This window comes from Papio anubis, unplaced genomic scaffold, assembly GCF_008728515.1.
Source record: "Papio anubis isolate 15944 unplaced genomic scaffold, Panubis1.0 scaffold63, whole genome shotgun sequence".
In the NCBI taxonomy this organism is placed as follows: domain Eukaryota; kingdom Metazoa; phylum Chordata; class Mammalia; order Primates; family Cercopithecidae; genus Papio; species Papio anubis.
In genome coordinates this window covers 111,973-134,054 of record NW_022166522.1, presented here as the reverse complement: position 1 = coordinate 134,054, position 22,082 = coordinate 111,973, and the positions used below count along the sequence as shown (strand labels likewise).

At 42.3% G+C, this 22,082-nt stretch overlaps 1 protein-coding gene across 2 annotated transcripts in view; it reads left to right on the top strand.

The window, feature by feature from the left end:
• Positions 1 to 22,082, top strand: part of LOC116273389 (substance-P receptor) — a 150,471-nt gene that overhangs the window by 58,610 nt on the left and 69,779 nt on the right. For both annotated transcript variants that reach the window (XM_031662416.1, XM_031662417.1), the window contains one exon: positions 20,326 to 20,520. In XM_031662416.1, the coding sequence (XP_031518276.1) occupies positions 20,326 to 20,520 (195 nt within the window). The remainder of the gene's footprint in view (positions 1 to 20,325; positions 20,521 to 22,082) is intronic.

The following is a 22,082-nucleotide window of genomic DNA, read 5'->3' as shown; positions in this document are numbered from 1 at the left end:
GTTTTTATTTCCATTTTGCTAAAGAGACTGACCAAGGCTGTGGCATTACCTGATGTCTAATCTTTCCAGTGCTCCCCTCACGTCCCCCCTCACTGTTTTCTCCCTTATGAATGAGATGTTAGTATTTTGGCTTTGTCTCAAATAAACTTACAAGTTGAGTTTTTATTTCTCCCCAACGGAGCCTCTCAAATCCCTTATCTTCATCTCAACGGGAAGGAAATGACTTTGTTACCACAATATTGAACACTGATGATTTACTTGTTCATACATAGGGGGAAAAAAAGCTCTGACATATTCTATTTCCTATACAACAGTTCCTAATTCTCTATGGGGAGATCTAGTGGCTTAAGGGCATAGAAAGATGCCACTGTACACTGAGCAGCAAAGAAAGGACAGATAAGCCCGTGTTCCGACGGAGCTGACCATGTGCACAGCTATACATTCGTGGCTACAAGTGGGGAAGCCAGACAGCATAGATTCTCCTTTGCTGCTCTCATTTTAGTCAAGAAATTACAGATGCTAATGTCAGATAGCCTGAACTCAAATCCTGTCTGATCTCTGATCCTAGCCTGAGAGGCCTGTTCAGATTCCTCCTCTGCACGAATTCCTTGCTAGCAGTGTGACCTTAGGCAAATGACTTAATTGCTTTGTGCCTCTGTTTTCTTAGAGGCAAAATATGGATGCTAATACCTGACCAATGGAGCAGTTCATAAGAAATGATAGCTATGAAGAGTCTACATGATACCTGGACAACTCTATTTGTTAAATATCCTATATTGAATGCTTAAACAAATGTTAATTTCATTTCCCTTTCCTTTAGAAGCCTTAATTAATACCTTAACTATTTAGTACAAAGCTCAGTAAACTATGGCCAGCAGATCAAATCCATCCACCCTTTATTTATTTATTTATTTTATAATAAATAAAATAGATCCCTTTGTTGCATGTTCTCATGACCCTTTTTTTCCGTAGGACTTACCACAGTTGTAATTGCACATGTATTTGTAGGTTTAATTGCTATCCATCACTCTCATAAGACTGGAGCTTCCTGAGAGGAGGGGTGGTAGTTATGATCTCTTCCTCTGTGTCCCAGCTCCTGCCATAGTGCCTGGCTCTGATAGGTACTCAGTTAGTATCTGAATGAATCAATGAATGAGTACATGAGTCTCCAGGCTACCACCCAGCCATGGGTCAAGACTACAGAAGTGACCAATGAGGACAGAGCCAGGAGAGACAGATCCCCTAGTCCTTGACAGGACGACAGGCCAGCAGAAATTTGTTTACCATGGTATGTAATAACATACCACAGTCCAAGGCTTCGTCAAAACACAACCGCATCAACTGGGTGACACTCCCACCTGACTGGGATGGACTTGTTCAAACATTTCCTCAGTTTTGAGTCAAGAAAATGGAATTTCTTCATGGGAAAGAACCAGTTCAGCCCTGTAGTGTATTTCTGTAATACTTGAGTAGCCACCACCTTCCTTGGGAAGAAGGCAAGAGCCCAGGCTAGGTAGTTTTAGTCATGGGTAGAAAGCAAAGATTCAATGAGTTTATTCACTCATTAATCTGCCCAAAGGGGAACTATCTTGTGGTACACAGCCCCTGGCACATAGGAGATGGAGAAGACAAATAATCGCCAGCAGTAATGCTAAAGTCTGTGACTGAGCCATTCCCACTGCCCTGTCTTCCTGCTGGGCCTCTGCACTGTGGAACACTCACATGCCCTTTTCCAAGTGGAGAATTTAAATCAGGCAGAACTCATGGGTGGGGTCCCCATCTCTACTCTGTAACTGCTGCATATCCACAAACCCCAGTTTCCTCACCTGCTGTCAAGGGAGAATGTGATGGTAAATGTTTGTCTTTCCCAGTACACCTCACTACTGGCATTCAGAGTCAGTGCCGTTTTATCCATTGAAGCTATTAAGCTGTCTTGGATGTAAAAAGGTCCTAGGTAGCACTGATGAAGCCTACGACTGTATGCTTAATACTCTGGAATGTCTTATGCCAAAGATCCCATCATAAAGAAACACAATAAAGATCTAAGAGTCTAGAGAAAGTAGATGAGTACAGGAACGACAAAGACGCTCTAAGTATCTCAAGTACTGGAAGATCCTAGAGGCCAAAGAGTCTTCCTGGACAGCTGGATTTCTTTGCTTTTTTTTTTTTTTGACAGAGTCTCCCTCTGTCGCCCAGGCTGGAGTGCAGTGATGTGACCTCGGCTCACTGCAAGCTCCGCCTCCTGAATTCACGCCATTCTCCTGCCTCAGCCTCCCGAGTAGCTGGGACTACAGTTGCCCACCACTACACCCAGCTAATTTTTTTTGTATTTTTAGTAGAGATGGGGTTTCACCGTGTTAGCCATGATGGTCTTGATCTCCTGACCTTGTGATCTGCCCGCCTGGGCCTCCCAAAGTGCTGGGATTACAGGCGTGAGCCACCACACCCTGCCGACAGCTGGATTTCTAAGGAATATTTTCTCTTGGACCTAGAAGATGCAGGGAATTGGAGGGAGTACCATGCGAGACCACTCTACCTATATGTCTAGGATTCCATTTATAAAAACTCTATTTCATAAATACTAATTTTAAATAACTTGTAGAAGTGAAATAAAATAAGCCGTTCTTTCTATTAGAAAATACGGCCTTTTTATTATGCTCTGTAAAGACCTGGAATGTGTTGTTTGAAATCCTAAGGATGTCAGAAACATGCAAATTCTGGGTTTGCCTGAAGTCCAGTGGCCGCAGGGAGATCCAGTGTTCCCTAAAACACCAGGGGTGTTTGGAGGTTGGTATGCAGGCCAAAACTAGAGCTCACCACCTTAGTAGGACAGGACCGTAGTCTTAGCTCCTTCTAAGGGTGCAGGTGTACAACCACCGTTTATATTACTTCTTTTTTGGTACAAGAGCAGTTTTCAGAATTTATCTGATTCAAATTAGGGTCTCATTACCAAGAAAGAGAAAAGAACAAAAGTTGAGGTGGGCCACCAGCTGGCTCTGCTCTAGACAGTGATTAGATCGCCTATCTGAGAATGGTGAATGGACATCTGATATAAAGAGCATCAGAGAATTTCAGGGAGGCACTGCTTTCTGGATGGGGGTGGGTGGATAGTCACTGACCCCACTGGATACTCAGAAGTACGTGAATGTAAGTGGATGAGACTTGACAGAAGATGCATGCTGATGCAGCTGGAAGTCAAACCACTGCTATTCCAGACGTTTCACTAGACTCCTCCATCCCCTTCCTGGGCCCCAGCCCATCTCCCATCTCATATCATTCCCAATCGTTTCTTAAGGATGTACCTTAATGCAGTAACAGTAACAAAGAGGAAAGTCTGAAGGATGGAGAAGTAATTTTCTGCACATTACTGGAAATCAGAAAATTATTTCTACATGTTGACCCCACTCAGTTAAAAAAGGTCATATCAAATCTGTTGAGTCAAACCATCCTGCTTCATGTCAGGCGGGGTACCCGACTCAGTGGCAGGGCCAGGTGACATTTCAGGAGCCACTGGAATATGAACTATCCAGCCCCTTTAAAGACAATAGTTCCTGAAATGGCCCACGGCCATCTCTGTCAGTTGGCCTAGTCACCCAGGGAGCCTGCAACCACTCAGAGTAAAGAGTCATAAAGAAAGAAAGAAAATGTTGGGAGGCCTCAAAGCCTCTGGTAGCGATGAAACAGAAACAAAGCCACTGAAGCTGTTCAAACAAATGTCTTTAATCTGTGACACCTGTCACCAAGGCACAGAAACAGTACTGCAAGGTCAGAGGCCTTCATGACACAGTAGGAGAGGGAGTCCTTTCATGATCCCCTCAGAGGGCATTTTAAAGCTGGGCATAAATCATGACCTGTTCTGTGTGCAGTTATTCTTATAAGTAGAATCTGATTTTAATAAATTCCATCAACCCTCCAAATTGCTTTTTGTGGGAATAGAGTTGGTGCTAATGAGCTTGTTGCTAGAAATCACTTTCCTGAGCTTCTAAGTCTGTGTGTGAGATGGAGGTTCAGGCAGGCGCCTCTCTGTAGTGAAGAAACATTCACGGCCCAGGCAGGCCCCAGCGCTGCTCCTCCCTTCTGCTTCCACGGGAGCCTGGCAGAGGCAAGGTTGGGGCTGCCTAGGCCGGATGGTGGGCTCGTTGCTGTGTGGACCAAGGAGGACTTGCTCTCCTTCCCCTTTTCCTAAAAATGTTCAGATGGTCAAACCTAGTGGGGAAGAGCAGGAGAGTCCCAGGGCCTCAAGCTGCATTGGTACCAAATGAAGCTTTAGATCTCTCCCATCTGCCTCAGCTCTTCCCTCCTATTTTCTGACATGGACAGTTCACACTTCTCCAGTTTTATGTAAAGTGTTAAGCAAAAGCAGCTTCAAGACAACCTTCCCCCATTCCCTCAGCTTGATTTCTTCCCCAGCCCTTCCAATATAGAAACTCTGGAGCCACTCCTGACTTCAAGCACAGAATCCATCTTGAGTGTCCATGCCGCCTCTCTGGGCCCCACGGTCCTCAAGTGTCTAGTGAAGGGACTGAACCAAACAGCCTTCAATCCCCCTCCCCATCCTAACAGCCTACATACTAACTGAGGTCCCTTGCACCATGAGTATACAAGGAACACTCATGCTGACCCAAATCCCTGACTCAAGCGACTTCTAGCCTAGTGAGATACCATTGACCTAACCATTTCTCCTTACGTGCCTGGGTTTCTTTCTAAAAGGCCCAAGTTCCACCAACCCCTTCCCACCCCCCTGTGCTTCCTTCTTGCTTGGGGAGGTGCTTTTCTCCACCTGTGCAATCCTGAGATTCACAATCTATGCTGCTTCATCCTCTGACAATGACCCACTAGTTCCTGCTGTCCCTGGTGGGCCTCTAACAACCATTCTCAGAAGTGAGATTTGCAAAAAGATGATGAAACAGAATTCCAGATGGAGAGGGGAGAATATAGGGGAGGTGGGAGAGGGTGAATCAGGCTCTTCCTCCACAGGAAAGCTAAGTCTTAAGGTCCCCCTGCAAGGAAGCAATTCGTTCCAGCAAACTCTGGAGGAGGTTCAATATGCAGCTGCTGGGTGTTAGTGCCGCCTTTACCGGTCTGCAATTTCAGCAATCGTCGTGCTTAAGGGTCTCTGTGGAATTAGCATGTGTGGACTACGGGGATGAATAATTCTACTCCAATTTACTTTCTCCCATGAAATACTATTTAAGTTATAAATTGAGTATTTCCATCCTTGACAGCAGCTATTAAGCTGACGCCACTGCCTCATTGGCCTTTTGCTGTTTTGAGTGTCTTTGGGCGCCTGGCCCTGGTTCCAGCCAGTAGCACGGATAGTTTAAGTGTCTGGTGTCCTGGGTACCCTGGGTTTCAGCTAGGCACTGAATCTCTGGAAAGAGACCACACGGCCTCTGAAAGTTACAAAGATAGGAAGGGGAATGTGATCAAGTGTTGGGTGCCTGCTACGCACCAGACTTTGTCTATTCCCTTCATGCATATTATCTTGTTCGGCATCACTGCCCAGTAAATATTATGAATCCTTCTTTCAGAATGAGAAAACTGGGATTCTAAGAAATCACTTTAAGAAGGATTAAGTAGCTGAAAAAGCAATAAGTAAGAGTAATGGGGAGAGGGAAAGAGATATGTCCTGTGCTGGGGGCCGCATAGGAAGAGGAAAGTCATAATTCAGGCAGCAGGGGTTCCACTGCCAGAGAATCCAAACCAAGGAAGTCTTATATCACCAGTAAGACAGGCCACAGGGTGGTCTGTAAACACAGATCTGGGAAGTGTTTACTTTCTGGAGAGCCTATTTCTCTCTTGCTCTGTGTTTGGCAGCCCTGGTTCCAGCATCTTTCGTGTATTCCTTTGAAAGCTAGCATTCTCTCTGAGCACTTCACCAGCAGAGGCCTGCGAGACCTTGTCCTTCCTCCCTCAATCCTCTATCCTTGTTTCTTTATCAACATCTGAGAGTCAACATCTCTGCCTGCTGCACGCTAAATAGAAAGAAGAAAGGAATCATTAAGTTAATCAGCTGGTAGTTACTAAGGAGCTTTCTTGTGCCTGGTCTGGTGCCATGGGGATTCAATGAAATAGAAGATGCAATACTGACTCCTGATAAGCATCTAATAAAATGTTGAAAGAGATTATAAACAGCCATTTATTTTTGCTTCTCTGGGCCTCTGTATATGCTGTGGCCTTCTCCTAGAAAGTATATTGCACACAGCTCTCTATAGATTGTGCGTGCCAGCTCATTCTTCCAGGTCAAATTCAAATGTCACCTACACTGAGAAACTCCCCCAACCTCCCTGCCCAGGCATAAATGTCCTCCTGTCTGCTCATGCTTCTAATGCACTGCAAGTCCTCTGGAGCACACAGCAAATTGCATTTTCATTATCATGTGTGTCCCTCTCCAGAGACAGCCACTCCTTCAGAACATGAATATACTGAACTCTTCTCTGACATCTAGAAAGGGGGTTAAATAAGGCTTATTGAACGAGTGAGTTAAAAAGCAGGACAGGAAACAGTACGGATATGTTACCAGAAAGCCATGCTGATCCAGGCCCCAAGAGAGGGTTCTTGGATCTCGTGCAAGAAAGAATTCAGGGTGAGTCCATAAAGTGAAAAAAGTTTATTAGGAAAGTAAAGGAATGGCTACTCCATAGGCAGAGCAGCCCCAAGGGCTGCTGGTTGCTTATTTTTATGATTATTTCTTAGTTATATGCTAAACAAGGGGTGGATTATTCATGCCTCCCCTTTTTAGACCACGTAGGGTAACTTCCTGATGTTGCCATGGCATTTGTAAACTGCCATGGCACTGGTGGGAGTGTAACAGTGAGGACAACCAGAAGTCACTCTCTTTGCCATGTTGGTTTTGGTAGGCTTTGGCCGGCTTCTTTACTGCAAACTGTTTTATCAGCAAGGTCTTAATGAACTATATCTTGTATCTTGTGCCTATCTCTTATCTCATCCTGTGATTTAGAATGCCTAGCCATCTGGGAATGCAGCCCAGTAGGTTTCAGCCTCATTTTACACAGCTCCTATTCAAGATGGAGTTACTCTAGTTCAGATGTCCCTGACAAATATATATCTTTATATGTTCAGAGAAAAGAAGGTTGTACTCATTGTTGACAGTGGGTGTGAGGATCCTGGGTAGTGCCTTGATAAAAAGCAAACCAAAGGTGCTGAAGCCAGACTTCCAAGTTTAAACCCAGCTCCAACACTTGGTGGATGAGCTACTTAACTTCTCTGTGCCTCAATTTCCTCGTCTGGAAAATGGAGGTCATAACATTAGCCTGCCTCAAAGAGTTAGTTAAAGATGAAATGAATTAATGCAAAGAAAGCACATAGAATGGAGTGGGGCACTTACCAAGTGCTTGGTATGCTAACTATGTGTTACTCCTAAGGACTGAAGTCAAAGAGAAGCATTCCCTTTACACCTTCCTGCATTCTTTAAATTTTTACTTGGAACAGTTAGACAACAAAAAGAAAAATGAAAAATAAGACAGCAGCAAAGTGACAGACTAGATATCCTGATTGCTGCTCTTGAAATTAAACCAAAAATGCTGAATAATATACCACACACACAAAAATTTCTTCGTTAAATCATTCATTGTCTTGCAAGAAAGTAAAAAAATGCTCAAGTTAAAATTTAACTAATGGCAGGAATTCTACATATTGACAGCAGTGAAGCTGGCCTTTGTCTTAAGGGCATTTGACCTTGACCTTGACTCACAGAGTATGGGGACAAGAAACAAAGCCTAGGACCTGCCCAAGGTGGGTTGTCTAATAGGCCACCTTCTCTTGAAGTTGGAAACCAAAAAGCTATATCCTCAGTGTAAAAGAGAACTAGAAATGAATGCCTCGCCTGCCAACAGCTGCAGGAAACCTGCCCATCTCCAACCTTGGTGCTGTCAACAGAAAACAAACAAACAAACAAAATCTCTTCTGAGAGTTTGTAGCAGAAAAAGTATCCTCACATGGGGATGCAGACCAAATTCATATCAGTTGGTTGGTCTAAAACAAACCTCACTCTGAAATCCAGTTTACAATGGTCCCAGTCTGGAAGTATTCCCAGGTTTCTGTCAAAAACAATTGTATATCATCTCTGAAGGAACCCACCTTCAACATAGGCATCAACAAATTCTCAAAGATAAAGTTCCAAAGAAAAGAAGCAGGATGCAGTCGGCATAAAACAGATAATGGAAGAAGTCACCATGAGTGAGAACCTGCAGAAGCAAACCCAGAAACTTAAGCTGTTAGAGTTAACAGAGACACTAAATATAAATTATGTTTATTATGTATAATGAAATAAAAAAGAAGCCTGACAATATGAGGAGCGAGTAAAAATTATAAAGAATGATTAGATTTTTTTAAAGTATGCAATCAAAATTCTAAAAATGAATAATAATAACAGTTGAAATGTAAAACTCAGTGAACGAATCTAATAGCAGATTAGACTTGCTGAGGAGAGTCAATGAACTGGAAGATAGCCAGAACGCAGCGCAGAGGTACAGAAGGTTAGATTTAAGAGATAAAACTAAGAAGACAAAACTAAGTTGTCTTAGTTGACAGGTTGTTTCATTTTAGTGTTTTGCCAAATTTAATCACTGTATACTTGTGAGAAATGCAATTTTCTCAATTTTATACTTTATTTTGATAGAGAATGTTAATAATTTACTAAAAAAACAAGAAATCCATCAAAAGATTCTTTCCTCTAATCAAAATATTCCTAAGAGCAACTCAAGAATCTCAAAATCAAATTGTGCACCCCATAGGAGCTTTCAGTTTTTATTTTATGCAGTTTGTCTCTGGCTTTTATAGAAATGAATTTCAATGTCTTTTTGTTTGCCGGATTTGTATTGAGAAATTGCAACTTGCCAAAAGCTTCAGAAGTTAAAAATTTAGGAGTACTCCCTTGAAAATATTTTGATTTACAATTTTCAACTAATTTTAAACAAAATATAACCAAAACTTTGAGGACTCATTTACAAAAAGTTTGGTACTATTACTTAGGTTAATTCATAAAACAGTCAAAGGCTCAAACACTTTTAAAATCCTGTGTAGTATACTTTTGTATTCATCATACAAAACCACACCCAAAATAAATTAGTTCAGTTACTGTATACCTACGAAACGTTTTATAAATTTCAGCTACAGCTTCTATTTCAATTAGTAAGATATCACAGTTTATTTGTACATAGTTGCAAATTATGTGTATCACAACCTATTACAAGGACATTTCTGTTCCATGCCTTCCTTAATTTAGTAAGCACATTATTTTTACCACAGTGTATTCATATTAGTACCAAAACAAATTAATCTTCACTGCTGAACTTTGAAATGGACTCATGACAACATTCACAACAATGTCCGTGCTTTCACCTTCCAAAAACTTTGAATCTATGAATTGAATTTTTTTTAAAATTGGCTCATTATTGGCCGAGTGCGGAGGCTCACGCCTGTAATCCCAGCACTTTGGGAGGCCAAGGCAGGCAGATCACAAGGTCAGGAGATCGACACCATCATGGCTAACACGGTGAAACCCCATTTTTACTAAAAATACAAAAAATTAGCCAGGCATGATGGCAGGTGCCTGTAGTCCCAGCTAGTCGGGAGGCTGAGGCAGGAGAATGACGTGAACCCAGGAGGCGGAGCTTGCAGTGAGCCGAGATCGTGCCACTGCACTCCAGCCTGAGTAACAGAGAGATACTCCTTCTCAAAAAAATAAATAAATAAATAAAAATAAAAATAAAATTTCTCATTATTGAAATTAACTGATTTTCTATTTGAAAAATCTGATGACACTGACATAAAATTAGAATCATTTAGCTATTTGCCAAATTTCTCTGATAACTGAGCTAACATATTAATAGCTATTACTCGACCTTTTGTACATGCACAAGAAACATTGGAATTGAAAAAGAGTGAAGTTAATTTAGAAGAACGGTCGTTTAATCTAAGTGAGAAGTCATGCTTCACAGAATGATGAGCAAATGCACCATTTTCCCTGCATAGGTTAGATAATTGTCTTTGAGCATGGTTGTCTTAAAATAACTACTAACATTTGGTGTATATGCTGCTGCTGCTTCAGCAGATGTGTGTCTTTTGGTTTTCACAGGTTCAGTGATTAACGCTTTGGCCTGATAGAAGGTTAATGTCTAAAATCATTTTGTGCAAGTTACACATTCATCATGAACTTTTACGAAAAGCAGAAATCCAGTACTAAACTGTTCATTTGACGTGTGCTCCTTTGAAATTATAACTTATTGCTGTCAAAGATTTTTTTTTTTTTTTTTTGAGACGGAGTCTTACTCTGTCGCCCAGGCTGGAGTGCAGTGGCCGGATCTCAGCTCACTGCAAGCTCCGCCTCCCGGGTTTACGCCATTCTCCTGCCTCAGCCTCCCGAGTAGCTGGGACTACAGGCGCCCACCACCTCGCCCGGCTAGTTTTTTGTATTTTTTAGTAGAGACGGGGTTTCACTGTGTTAGCCAGGATGGTCTCGATCTCCTGACCTCGTGATCCGCCCGTCTCGGCCTCCCAAAGTGCTGGGATTACAGGCTTGAGCCACCGCGCCCGGCGCTGTCAAAGATTTTTTTAACTAAGAAAGCACTATCAAAACTAAATAAACGGTTGTGGATTTATACTCTACAAGAGAAAGCAAAATCACTGTATGTAGCAAGGGTGCCCAAATGATATTCATACTCTCCAGAGAAGGATTACTCAGCATCTTTCCTGTTCATGTTAAACTGTTAGGGGCTTCCTGCTGAGCCTGCCACCCCATCTGGTGGTTGCAGGCACAGGACGCAGCACAACAGACTGGTACATCAGCTGCCTGACGGAGGCAGTGGCACTGAATAATGCTGAGCACCTGAGTCTGAGTACACTTCATTTGATTAGTGATTGTCTTGCCTGCTGTACTTCAGTAGGAGACATTTTCAAGGCTGGGATTAGGGTGAGGCAAATGTAGCCTTTGCCTGGGGTGCAAAATTTAAGGGAACCCCAAAAGTTCAGCAATCAAGACAAATAATATTTTAATGCAATACATTAAGATATCAAATTTAATGCACAACAATCTATGATTAACAAAATATCAAAATTTTAAATAAAGACAGGATTTAATTCCTCACTTGCACTGTGAGTGCCTCACTCACCTCACTCCAATCCCATCCCACAGATTCTGCTTTTGTGGGTCGAATAAAAGAGATCTGTGGGAGAAGAGAGGCTACCCTGAGTGAGGAGGCAAAGAAATTTCATTCTCCCTCCTAGCCCTTCCTTTGGCCCCAAGTGCCTCTGCTTTAAGTTTTCTGCTGCCAAAATTAAAAGTCAAGCCTATGGTCACCCCGAAAACATGCCTACCACTGGGGGAAATAGGATGCCAGAGAATCAGGGAAACTCTAAATATATTTGTGAGTGACTGCAGCAGTTTTTACATAGCCTGCCAGGCCCAATGCAATGGATGGTTCAGCCCTCCAAAAAATGCATCATTTTCTTCAGATTTCAAAAAATTGTTTATTTGTTTTAATTGACACGTAATAATTGTACATATTTTGAGGTGCAGTGTGATATTTTGATACATGTATACAATGTGTAATGGTCATATCAGGGTAATTAGCATACCCATCACCTCAAACATTTACTGTTTTGGGGGGTTGGGAACATTCAAACTCCATTCAGCAACAATTTATTGTGCATTTTCAAATAGCTAAAAGAAATGCATCTTTGATGTTGTTCACAAAAACTTCAAAATTGGTCAGAAGAGAGCATTAATTATTTAATAACTTAATATCAAGGCCACACTGCAAAAGATGAAAATACAATTCAAAGATACAGCCAACTACATTTTCCTAACTAGCTTACCACAGAGGACTACTCAATACTGCAGTGACAGCAGAGGCCAAAAAGCACAGTGCCAACAATTTTAAAGATGCCCTAAATTTGAACTTCTTTCCATTATTGAGTTCCCACTAAAATCATGAATTTCAATCAGTGCAATTCCCCCTTTCCCTTACAGTAATTAAAATCTCAGAGACATCACAATCCAAACTATTCTCTTCTCTTTTTTTTCCTTACTCTGCTGCTGGAGCTAATGTGGTCCTACTGTCACCTCCCCAGTCAAATTTCTGTAAACCTGAGTCTCCCTTGTGTCCCCACACACCTCCTACCTAAGTTTTAGCTCTAAATCGCAAACAGGTCAGTGTCACAAAGGATCTAGTTTGTCCCAGTAGCATTAACCTTTTGCCCAGGGGATAGCTATTGCTGTGTGTATCTGTCTTACACATGTCAGCACAGCCTCAGGAATGGAGTCCCAAATGCAAGCATGAGATGCCACAGAGGAAGAAAGCAGTAGTTACAAATGTTGTGAGCTATCAAGTAGCTTCTGCCAACCCTTGACAGGAGCCCTCAAGCTGGAAATGAAATGGTGTATTACTTTACTCACCTTCCATTGCATTACAAACTTGCTACCATTTCTCTTTTCAGGGAGAACAAAAAACGCATGCTCTGTCTTCCTGCTTCACCCTAGCCACTCCCATCCTTAGTGCCAACCCTGAGGGGCAGCATTTTATTGTGAAGGGCAGGATCCCAGCGATTAGCTGACTGGTACTCCTAGTGTTGCTCATTCCCAATGCTTACTGCCTGGCCCACCTACTGGCAGAAACACTCAGAATATTATACTTAACTTGGACCTTCACTGTCTTTTCCCCTTAGTTCACATCAGATCTTAGTCATATGTATTTTTATGGTAGCCCTAGCTCTGCAAAAATCAAAGGGCTTAACCTGGGCTGCTTAGGGGACATCTTCTATCTATTCCCAACTAGGGCGCTTTATCAATCCTGGCTTAGTGCCTAACATTCCAAAATAGCTTTAAGGAGTTCACTGTTGAAGGAGTACTCCAGAATTGTATCTATCCCTTTGTAATCTTGTCTTTTAAGACTAGTCTGAATGCCCTAAGTGGAGCCGCCAGCTTGCAACTGCTGAATGAAGATGGAGTTCTTTGGTCAAACATCAACTGGCACATCCAGGCAAACTTTTACCAGTTGTGTAAGGCTCTTTGGTAAGTTTACCAAAAGATAAAAATATATGTGAACACAACCCCTGCCCTCAGGAAGCTTACCGTCCAGTGATGGGATAGAACAAGAGCACAGATTGTCCTGCTATAAAATAAAATGAGATGGTTGCATAAGGGAGGACAGCTAACAGGAGCATGGGATGTGGTTATGATTATCTCCATGAGATTTTTGAACAGTCGAAAAAGTTTTCCTGAAGGAGATGGATTCCGATCCACATTTAAAGGATGAATAAAATTTCTACAGATGGTAGTGAGATAGGAAGTAGAATCTAGACAAGGCTGGTAGGCTCCCATGGTCTGGTATCACCTCCTCTCATGAGCTCCTATATCAGGTACTTTGTTTCCTAATAGCCCAAGGACTCTATTTCTGAATCTTCTTTGAACAATATGGGTCATTCTTTGATCACACATGAGACAGGACAGCTCAAACAACAGTCAACTGCATCCCCTCCTTCACTTCACCCTAAACTGTCACAGGCCTTCAAATCCATCTGTCGTTACATCCATTTTTTATGGTCTTGTCGATGGTGCCCTTGCTGTCTGCTGGCACCTTTTGAAGTGGGTCCATTGATGATGCTGTGAATCTGCACTGCACATGGAGATCAAAACCTCATGCTTTTTAGAATTGTGCACAACATAGCAGTGAGGACGCAAGGGACTCTGCTGCTAATATTAATAAACAATAATTAATTAATAATAGAAATGATTTAATGGTGTGTGAACTTTGTGTCATCTCTGCAGGCTGCTAAAGGCCTCTTTGGTTATATAGCTCTGTGAGCTTGAGCTTAGCGAAATAGATAAGGATGCTAGTCAAGTGATATGCTTAAATAACATCCCTGAATTTTGATGGTAAAAAAATATCCTGGAAGAAAATCTCAACTGATGAAGTGTTAGTGACCTCAGGTAAAAAGACTGTGTGCTCCCTGAAATGGATGGAGGATGGAAGGAGAATGGATGGAGCAATTTGTTCAGAAGAAGAGCCAGAGGGTGATGCCATATAGAAAGACAGAATCCAAATTTACTTCCGTCAACAGTATATAAGTGTTCCCCTTTCTCCACAACCTCGCCAGCATCTGTTATTTTTCGACTTTTCAAAATAGCCATTCTGACTGGTATGAGATGGTATCTCATTGAGGTTTTGATTTGCATTTCTCTAAGGATCAGTGATATTGAGATTTTTTTCATTTGCTTGTGGCCACAAGTATGTCTTCTTTGAAAAGTGTCTGTTCATGTCCTTTGTCCACTTTTTAATGGGGTTGTTTGTTTTTCTCTTGTAAATTAGTTTAAGTCTCTTACAGAGGTTGGATATTACGCCGTTGTCAGATGCATAGTTTATAAATATTTCCTCCCATTCTGTAGGCTGTCAGTACGCTCCATTGATAGTTTATTTTGCTGTGCAGAAGCTCTTAAGTTTAATTAGATCCCATTTGTCAATTTTTGCTTTTGTTGCAATTGGTTTTGGTGTCCTTGTTATGAAATCTTTGCCCCTTCCTTTGTCCTGGAGGGTATTGCCTAGGTTGTCTTCCAGGGCTTTTATAGCTTTGGGTTTCACATTCAAGTCTTCATTCCTTAAAGAGCTAAAACCAGAACTACCATTTCACCCGGCAATCTCATTACTGGGTATATACCCAGAGGAATATAAATCATTTTATCATGAGGCTACACGCATGCATATGTTCATTGCAGTACTATTCACAATAGCAAAGACGCAGAGTCAACCTAATGCCCATCAATGACAGATTGGACTTTTAAATGTGGTACACACACACCATGGAATACTATATATAAAATAAAATTCTTTCATAAAAAAGAATGAAATCATGTCTTTTGCGGGAACATGAATGGAGTTGGAGGCTATTATCCTAAGCAAACTAGCACAGGAACAGAAAACCAAATACCACATTGTAAGTGGGAACTAAATGATGAGAACTCATGAACACAAAGAAGGAAACAACAGACACTGGGGCCTACTTTAGGGTGGAGAGTGGGAGGAGGGAGAGAAGCAGAAAAAATAACTATTGTGTGCTAGGCTTAATATGGGCGATGAAATAATCTGTGCAACAAACCCCTGTAACATGAGTTTATCTATAGAACAAACCTGGCACATGTACCCCTGAACCTAAAATAAAAGCTGAAAAACTAAATCCTGCACAGTTCCCAACATATAGTCAACACAAAAGTTAGTCAACAAGTAGTTATTGAGGCTTTATTTAAGGGCTTAATGTCAAGAGATAAAAAATTCTGGAGAGCCAGGTCCAGTGAGGTCACTCCTGCAGGATGATCCTGGGGGATGTCTATATGACAGAAAACACTTTGAGCAATAATTATTCTCACCTAACAGTCTTACATGTGTTGAGACTGGGAGGAATAAAGGTATACCATATACGCTTTTCTCCTGCTACATTTATTTTCACTCAACAAGGCTTTATGAAACCATTGCTATGTGCCAAGGTATCATTTACGCAACCAAACTTTCATTGAGTATTTACTACATTCTAGGCACCTGGGCAGGCCAAGGACCTGTGGAGGGTGATAAGAGAAAAGAAGGATATGAAAATAGAAAAATAGAGGCCCAGCACAGTGGCTCATGCCTGTAATCCCAGCACTTTGGGAGGCCAAGGAGAGCGAATCACTTAAGTTAGGAGTTCAAGACCAGCCTGGCAATCATGGTGAAACCCCTTCTCTACTAAAAATGCAAAAAAATTAGCTGGGCATGGTGGCGGGTGCCTGTAATCCCAACTACTTGGGAAACTGAGGCATGAGAATCACTGGAACCCGGGAGGCAGAGGCTGCAGTGAGCCGAGATCACACCACTGCACTCCAGTCTGAGTGAAAGAGCGAGACTGTCTCAAAAGAAAAAAAGAAAAGAAAATAGAAAATAAAGTGAAACGTGGTCAGCACAAGGTTTAGAGATCTTCACAGCAGTAAAGGTAGGGCACCAAACCCAGCCACAAGGACATGATGACTGGGCCAAGTTGTGAAAATAAACAGGAGCAACCAGGAAGGGACTGAGGAGGAAAAACATCCCAGATTGACCACTGTGCTCATGTAAGAACCAGGGCCATATGTGATTCTGGGTCATGACTGGCCATAGACCACCTTACTGATTGCTTGTGGGACACAGGAGTTATCTACCCAATGAGTTCCCATCTGCCAAAGGTAAAGAGTGTTTCTGAATATTACACCATCTTCTCCTATGGTTCTAATTCCTCCTGCTCTTCACTTCCCGTAAACCAGACCTGGGGACAGCAAGCTATGGGCCAGGGGCCAAATGCAGCCTACCTCTTATTTTTGTAAATAAAATGTTATTATCATACAGTCATGCCTAATAGTTTCCTTGCTGTCTGTGGCTGTTTTCACACTACAAAGATAGAGTTTGATAATTACAACTGAAACTATATAGACCACAAAACTCAAAATATTTAATATCTGTCTTTCCCAGAAAAAAATTGCCAATCCTTGAGCTAGACTACAGCAGCCATACTCTCAGCTCTTACCACCCTGGTTATCTGAACTCAGGAAGATATGGTCCCTTAAAGGAAACTTGTAACACCCCAGGAGTGAGTGGGAGAAGCGAGGGCAGGAACTGGAATTGGATGAGAAAGACTGTGGAAGAAGGGCCCCACCGGACAAATCTCATAGTAGAGGAAAGACATTCTCTCTGCCGAGTGTTTTGGGACCGGTATAAGAGGAAGTTATGAAGATACTGTGGCTTGTCAGAGGATTGAAATTCTTTTTCACAGTAAGATTGTTTCACACTGCCTACAAGAAAAAAAAATGTGCAGCAGAGAGTTCTTTTCATAAAGCATCATCACGCAAGAGGAAGGCTACCTCTCAGGTTTTTCAGCTGGGAGGACACATACAATTCAAATCAGAGCTGATGGCCCTCGGTGGGACTGGAACCACCTGAAGTAGAGAACGTAATCCACATCCCACACACCTCCAGACCCCTGTCTCTGGCAGCCTGATGATTAATGCTTACACCAGAAAGACGTTTCATTGACTGCCTTAGAGTCCCGTGAGCATGATGCAGTCAATAAATATTTATTAAATGTATTTTCCTTGGGCTTGCAGCACTTGCTCATAACCAAATAAGCAAGAATTGCTCAGGATGGTTCCAGAAAAATATATAAATGTATGTTAATGGATCCAAGCTTGAAATGGGGAGTAGGAAAGAAAATGTTCATCCATCTGTGTACAGGTTATCCAAATGGTGCTAGCTTTTGGGTAAATAAGAAAAAAACATGTTAAACAAGTCCCAGAAATGAGGATTGCAAGAGAGAGATAGAAGAAAGGAGGAAGGAGAGGAAAGGAGGGAAGGAAGGAGGGAGGGAGATTTACAAATACCTCTGCTTTGAACAAATGAACATATATACATTTTTTAAAGCCAATCTTTTTTTTTTCTCTCTGGCTTTATGTGGGTAATACTTTCATCTGTCACTAAAATGGCTCCTACACTCAAGGAACGGCAGAGAGTTAACTGAAATGGGTTCCCAAATTGCAACTTTTGCAATAAGGATAAAATATGGCTTTCTGCCACCCATTTGGAGTTACAGTGCCAATATGCTGATGCAATCCCCCATAAGCCCAGTCACATTAGATTCTGAATGGTGTATCGCCAATCTGAGCATGGGGAGTGGTGTTAGGATTTGTTTATTTAAGACTGAGCATTTATCCTGAATGAGAAACAAATTAAAATCTTGCATTTGAGGTAATATTAAAAGAGGGCAATGCAATTACCACATTCTCCCCTGAGCGTCCTCCTTAAGGTACTGTGAAGCCTGAGAATGCGCAGCTGCCAGCGGGGGTAGGAACTGTGCAGTGCTGGAGGTGAGATAAGGCATCTTCACGGCTGCATTTCCAGCTTTGTAGGGGGAAAACAATTTGCCTTTGGGAAATAACCCAACAAGCAATCCTATGGTTTTAATACAAACACTCAAAGAGGTTTTGGCCATGACCATCTGGGTCCAGCCCTTCACTGAATTGGAAAGACAGCAACGATAATGGTTGAACAGGCCTACCATGTGTTGGCTCTGAGTTTCCCCCCCCCCCCCCCCCCCCTGCCTGAAGAGGATACAGGGCTCCACCACTGTCAGGCATCAAGGAAGACACAGGTCTAGGGGAGAAATCAACACTTCTCAGGGTCCTTTTCAGGGGTCTACTGCAGAGATGGAAGGTCATCTAGTCTATGGTGTCCTGGACCTGCCTTGGCAGTAGTCATGGCCCTTTGCAGGTAATCTAAAGGAAACAGACAATGCTTGATTTGCAACATCGTGAGAGTTGTTTTAGCCCTTTTGATGACCTTCAGACAGCATTTGAGTGATAGGCTTTACAGCATCAACAGAACCAGGGAAACTTGCCCAGAGATGTATAGATTACTACACACCCCCAACATCATATCTTTTCCAAGTCCCTTCCTATAATTCCACTCTCTCCTGACTTTAAGACCACCTACCCACTTTCTAAAAGAGGCAGAAGGAAGAGTTTCTAGGAGTTTCCTTCCTGGGAGTCGTCATGACTTCTGATATAAAGTTTGACATGAAGTGTCCTCCTAGTAGTCAGACACTATACACTGAACACTTTCAGTGGCCCTTACAGACCAGAGAAGGAAAGCCCAGGTCCCTAGCACCAAAATGCAGAGAAAAGTTTCTAAAGTTTACAGTGATAAGAGGATGCTAAAGGAAGCCTTCATGCAAACAAAGCCTAATCCTAACATGGAGAAAGAAGAAAGCTGCAAACGCTTCCTGCCGTTGGGGCAGGATGCTCAGCAGGCTCACTCAAATCCAGCACACCTCTTGAAGCCCCTCCAGTAGACCACCTGCCATTCCAGGGCTTGCGTGTCTCCGCAGCTCCCCTAAGACTCTAAGGTATTGATCCAATTACCACTTGAGGTCACTTATCCTACTGCTGTGTTTTGAGCTGCTTATTGATGCACCTTTTCTCCCTGGAGAAATTACAAGCTCATAGCCCAGAAGGAAACACTGTGCTCTACCGTGGCAGGTGCCCAGTGGGAATTTATTGAGCGCATACTGAATAAAATTGCTTTACTTGTAACCCTGGCCCTAATTCTGGTCTAGAGATCCTAGGAGTCCAAAGAATACAGCAAAATAATTATGTGGAATGATGTGGAGCCAGCTGACAGCTGTGCTGCTCTTTGTCTGCAGATTTTTTAAGTCTCCGTTGACCATTCTGTCCCATGGATGTTGGAAACACCTGACTGTCAGAGAATCAATGTGTAATTCTGAGGTTTTGTCAGATAACATTTAAAAGCCAAAGGCCCTATAAGATATCATTCCTTCTCTTTAAAAAATGCTTATTTTAAGGTATAGAGCTATAAACTTTACAAGAAAAATATGCATAGAGAGATGCCTTTGAAAATGAAAGAGGCAGAATTGATGTGCTTATCACTGATATGAAAGGCTGATAGGAAGTACCTATCCTTCAAATCTCTGCAACATCTCAGGGGCTGTGCACAAATTCAAACATGTGGGCACATTCATTCAGATGACACTGTTTAGTGCCAGAGCCCAGGAGTGAGGAGATGGAGGAATGGCTTCAGACATGAAGTCATCATTTGCTGTGCTCCACTCTTCCTGCAATGAAATGTCATCCACACTGGTCCTTTGTGCATTCTAGTCTGTCTGCCTCAGCAGGTAGAGACCGTCTTTCTCCTCATGAAGTATGTATAGTCAGCCACACACTGACTCCTAGATGCTCAAAGAATTGATCACAATTTCTCCAGGAGCTGTTGTTTTTTGCTGACTTTAGGCCAATGCTTTGTCACAGAGACATGTTTACTTCCCCTCAAATTGTATGGACCGAGGTAGGACTGCTAACCTTTTATAATATCACATAAGGATTGAAAAAAACTACTATTCTGATCACCATTATCCCTTAATCCAGAAAGAATGAAAGTCAGTCTTTATATTAAATAAATTTACAACATTGTTCTTATTTTTCTGATTTCACTTACCTATACTTGGCTGTCCTGTCCCCAGCACAAGCATTTCAATAATGAAAATGTCTCTCCTTGAATGTTGCTAGATGGGTTCGGAAATACTGAAAAATCTAGCTGGCTTTTCTTAGGCATGATGGCATTGTATGGCATATCATAAAGCTTAAGGATAGAATATGGAAAAGGAATTGGAAAATAATTGTATAAATCATCAGGAATCAAAGGGTTTCCATGAATTTTCTTATTGGCAGGAAAAATATGGAATCTCTGATGCAGATTTTGGTGACCAAATCAGAACTTTATTCTTTCTTCTCTGTTCCAGGTACATGGCCATCATCCATCCCCTCCAGCCCCGGCTGTCCGCCACGGCCACCAAAGTGGTCATCTGTGTCATCTGGGTCCTGGCTCTCCTGCTGGCCTTCCCCCAGGGCTACTACTCAACCACAGAGACCATGCCCAGCAGAGTCGTATGCATGATCGAATGGCCAGAGCATCCCAACAAGATTTATGAGAAAGTGTGAGTAGAGATGACTCCTCATGCCAAAGCAATGATGGTGCAGGGTGCCTTCCTGGCCCCTTCTTGATCTTTCTTTCTTTCCATATTCTTTTGATGGTACCGATTTAATGTGTATCCATAAGCATTTCTCACATATACTCTCATATCACGTTACTATGTCCACAGTTATCAGGGGACTGTAGTATCCCAAATACTATTTTAAGCATTGAAAGATAATTTTTGAAATATAAGATCTAGATCCTGTTATAGCAGAGCCATATCCCTCGGGCCTTTTACCAGAGACATTACCCTGCCGGGATCTGCCTTTCTTTGCCTAGGAACTTTTTCCTAAGCTACGGAATGCGGAATGCCGCTCTTCTCTCCTGCACAGGATGCGGGAAGGTGGGGAATTACCTCCCACTCCCAGCAGCTCTCAACAATGACTGAAGGGCTGCTCTGTCTGTGAGTAGCCATTCTTTTATACCTTTACTTTCTTAATAAACTTGCTTTCACTTTGCACTGCAAAAAATAAGAAGAAGAACAAAGCCTGAGGGGAGCTGGCATCTGAACACCCGTCTCTCACCCCTCAGGGGAGTGTGTCTCTGTGGTGTGTGTTTTACATCATGTCCAAGCTTTTCTTGTGGGATTAATCTCCAGGGGTAGCTGCCTGGATAATATACCCTTTATTGGCCACTGTGTCTTCCCTATACTACAGCCCCCTTTTCCTACTGGTGTTTCTTCTCCCTGATAAGGTACTTGCACTTGAAAATCTTGAGATAGAGATTCCCCTTTGCAGAAGACCAAAACAATACAATTACACCCAGGATGTTACAGCTGGAGAAATAGAACATATGCAGGTGAAACACAGGTGAAGGCCAGGCCAGGCATTGAGACCTTATGAGCTACGGGTCCCTTACAGGGCAGACAGACTTACCTTCTAGGGGCCTGCCTGATCACATTTAGGGTTTTTCAAAGTATCCCAGCAATTTTCTCCAAGACTTCTTATCCTCGAGGCAACATTGAAATGGCATATTCTTTGTTTTGCTCTGCTCGAGTGAGCCACAATGTGACATTTATATTACAGTTAGTTTTCGGGACTCAGAGCACATAGATAACGTGGATCTTTTTGAAAGCCCTCTATAATTCTCCAATCTCAGGTTTTTTATGTGAATCATAAAAGAACACTGGTGTTAGAATCAAAAGATCTGAATTTTAATTACAAGATTGCCAGTTACTGGCCATGTGACCCTGGGCAAGGGTCACAGCCTCTCCTCGTTATTCAAATAAGAGATAATAGAGCTCTGTTTCCTATAAACAATTCTTGTGAAGATCAAACTAGATAATATATTCTCACCTTGTAAGCTATTAAATGCCATACAAAAGGTATGAACCAAATTGATCAGCTGGCTCAGATAGCAGTATAATTATGAGACCTTGAAACTTGAGTTAAAATGAGACGCCACACCTGTCATTCCCCCCAAGATTTGAGGGCTGAAAGCCTGTTGCACACAGTTACCCAGCTGCTTCTGTTCCATGAGCATGGAAATGCAGCTTGCCAGAAAGCAATACATAAAGCTCAGACG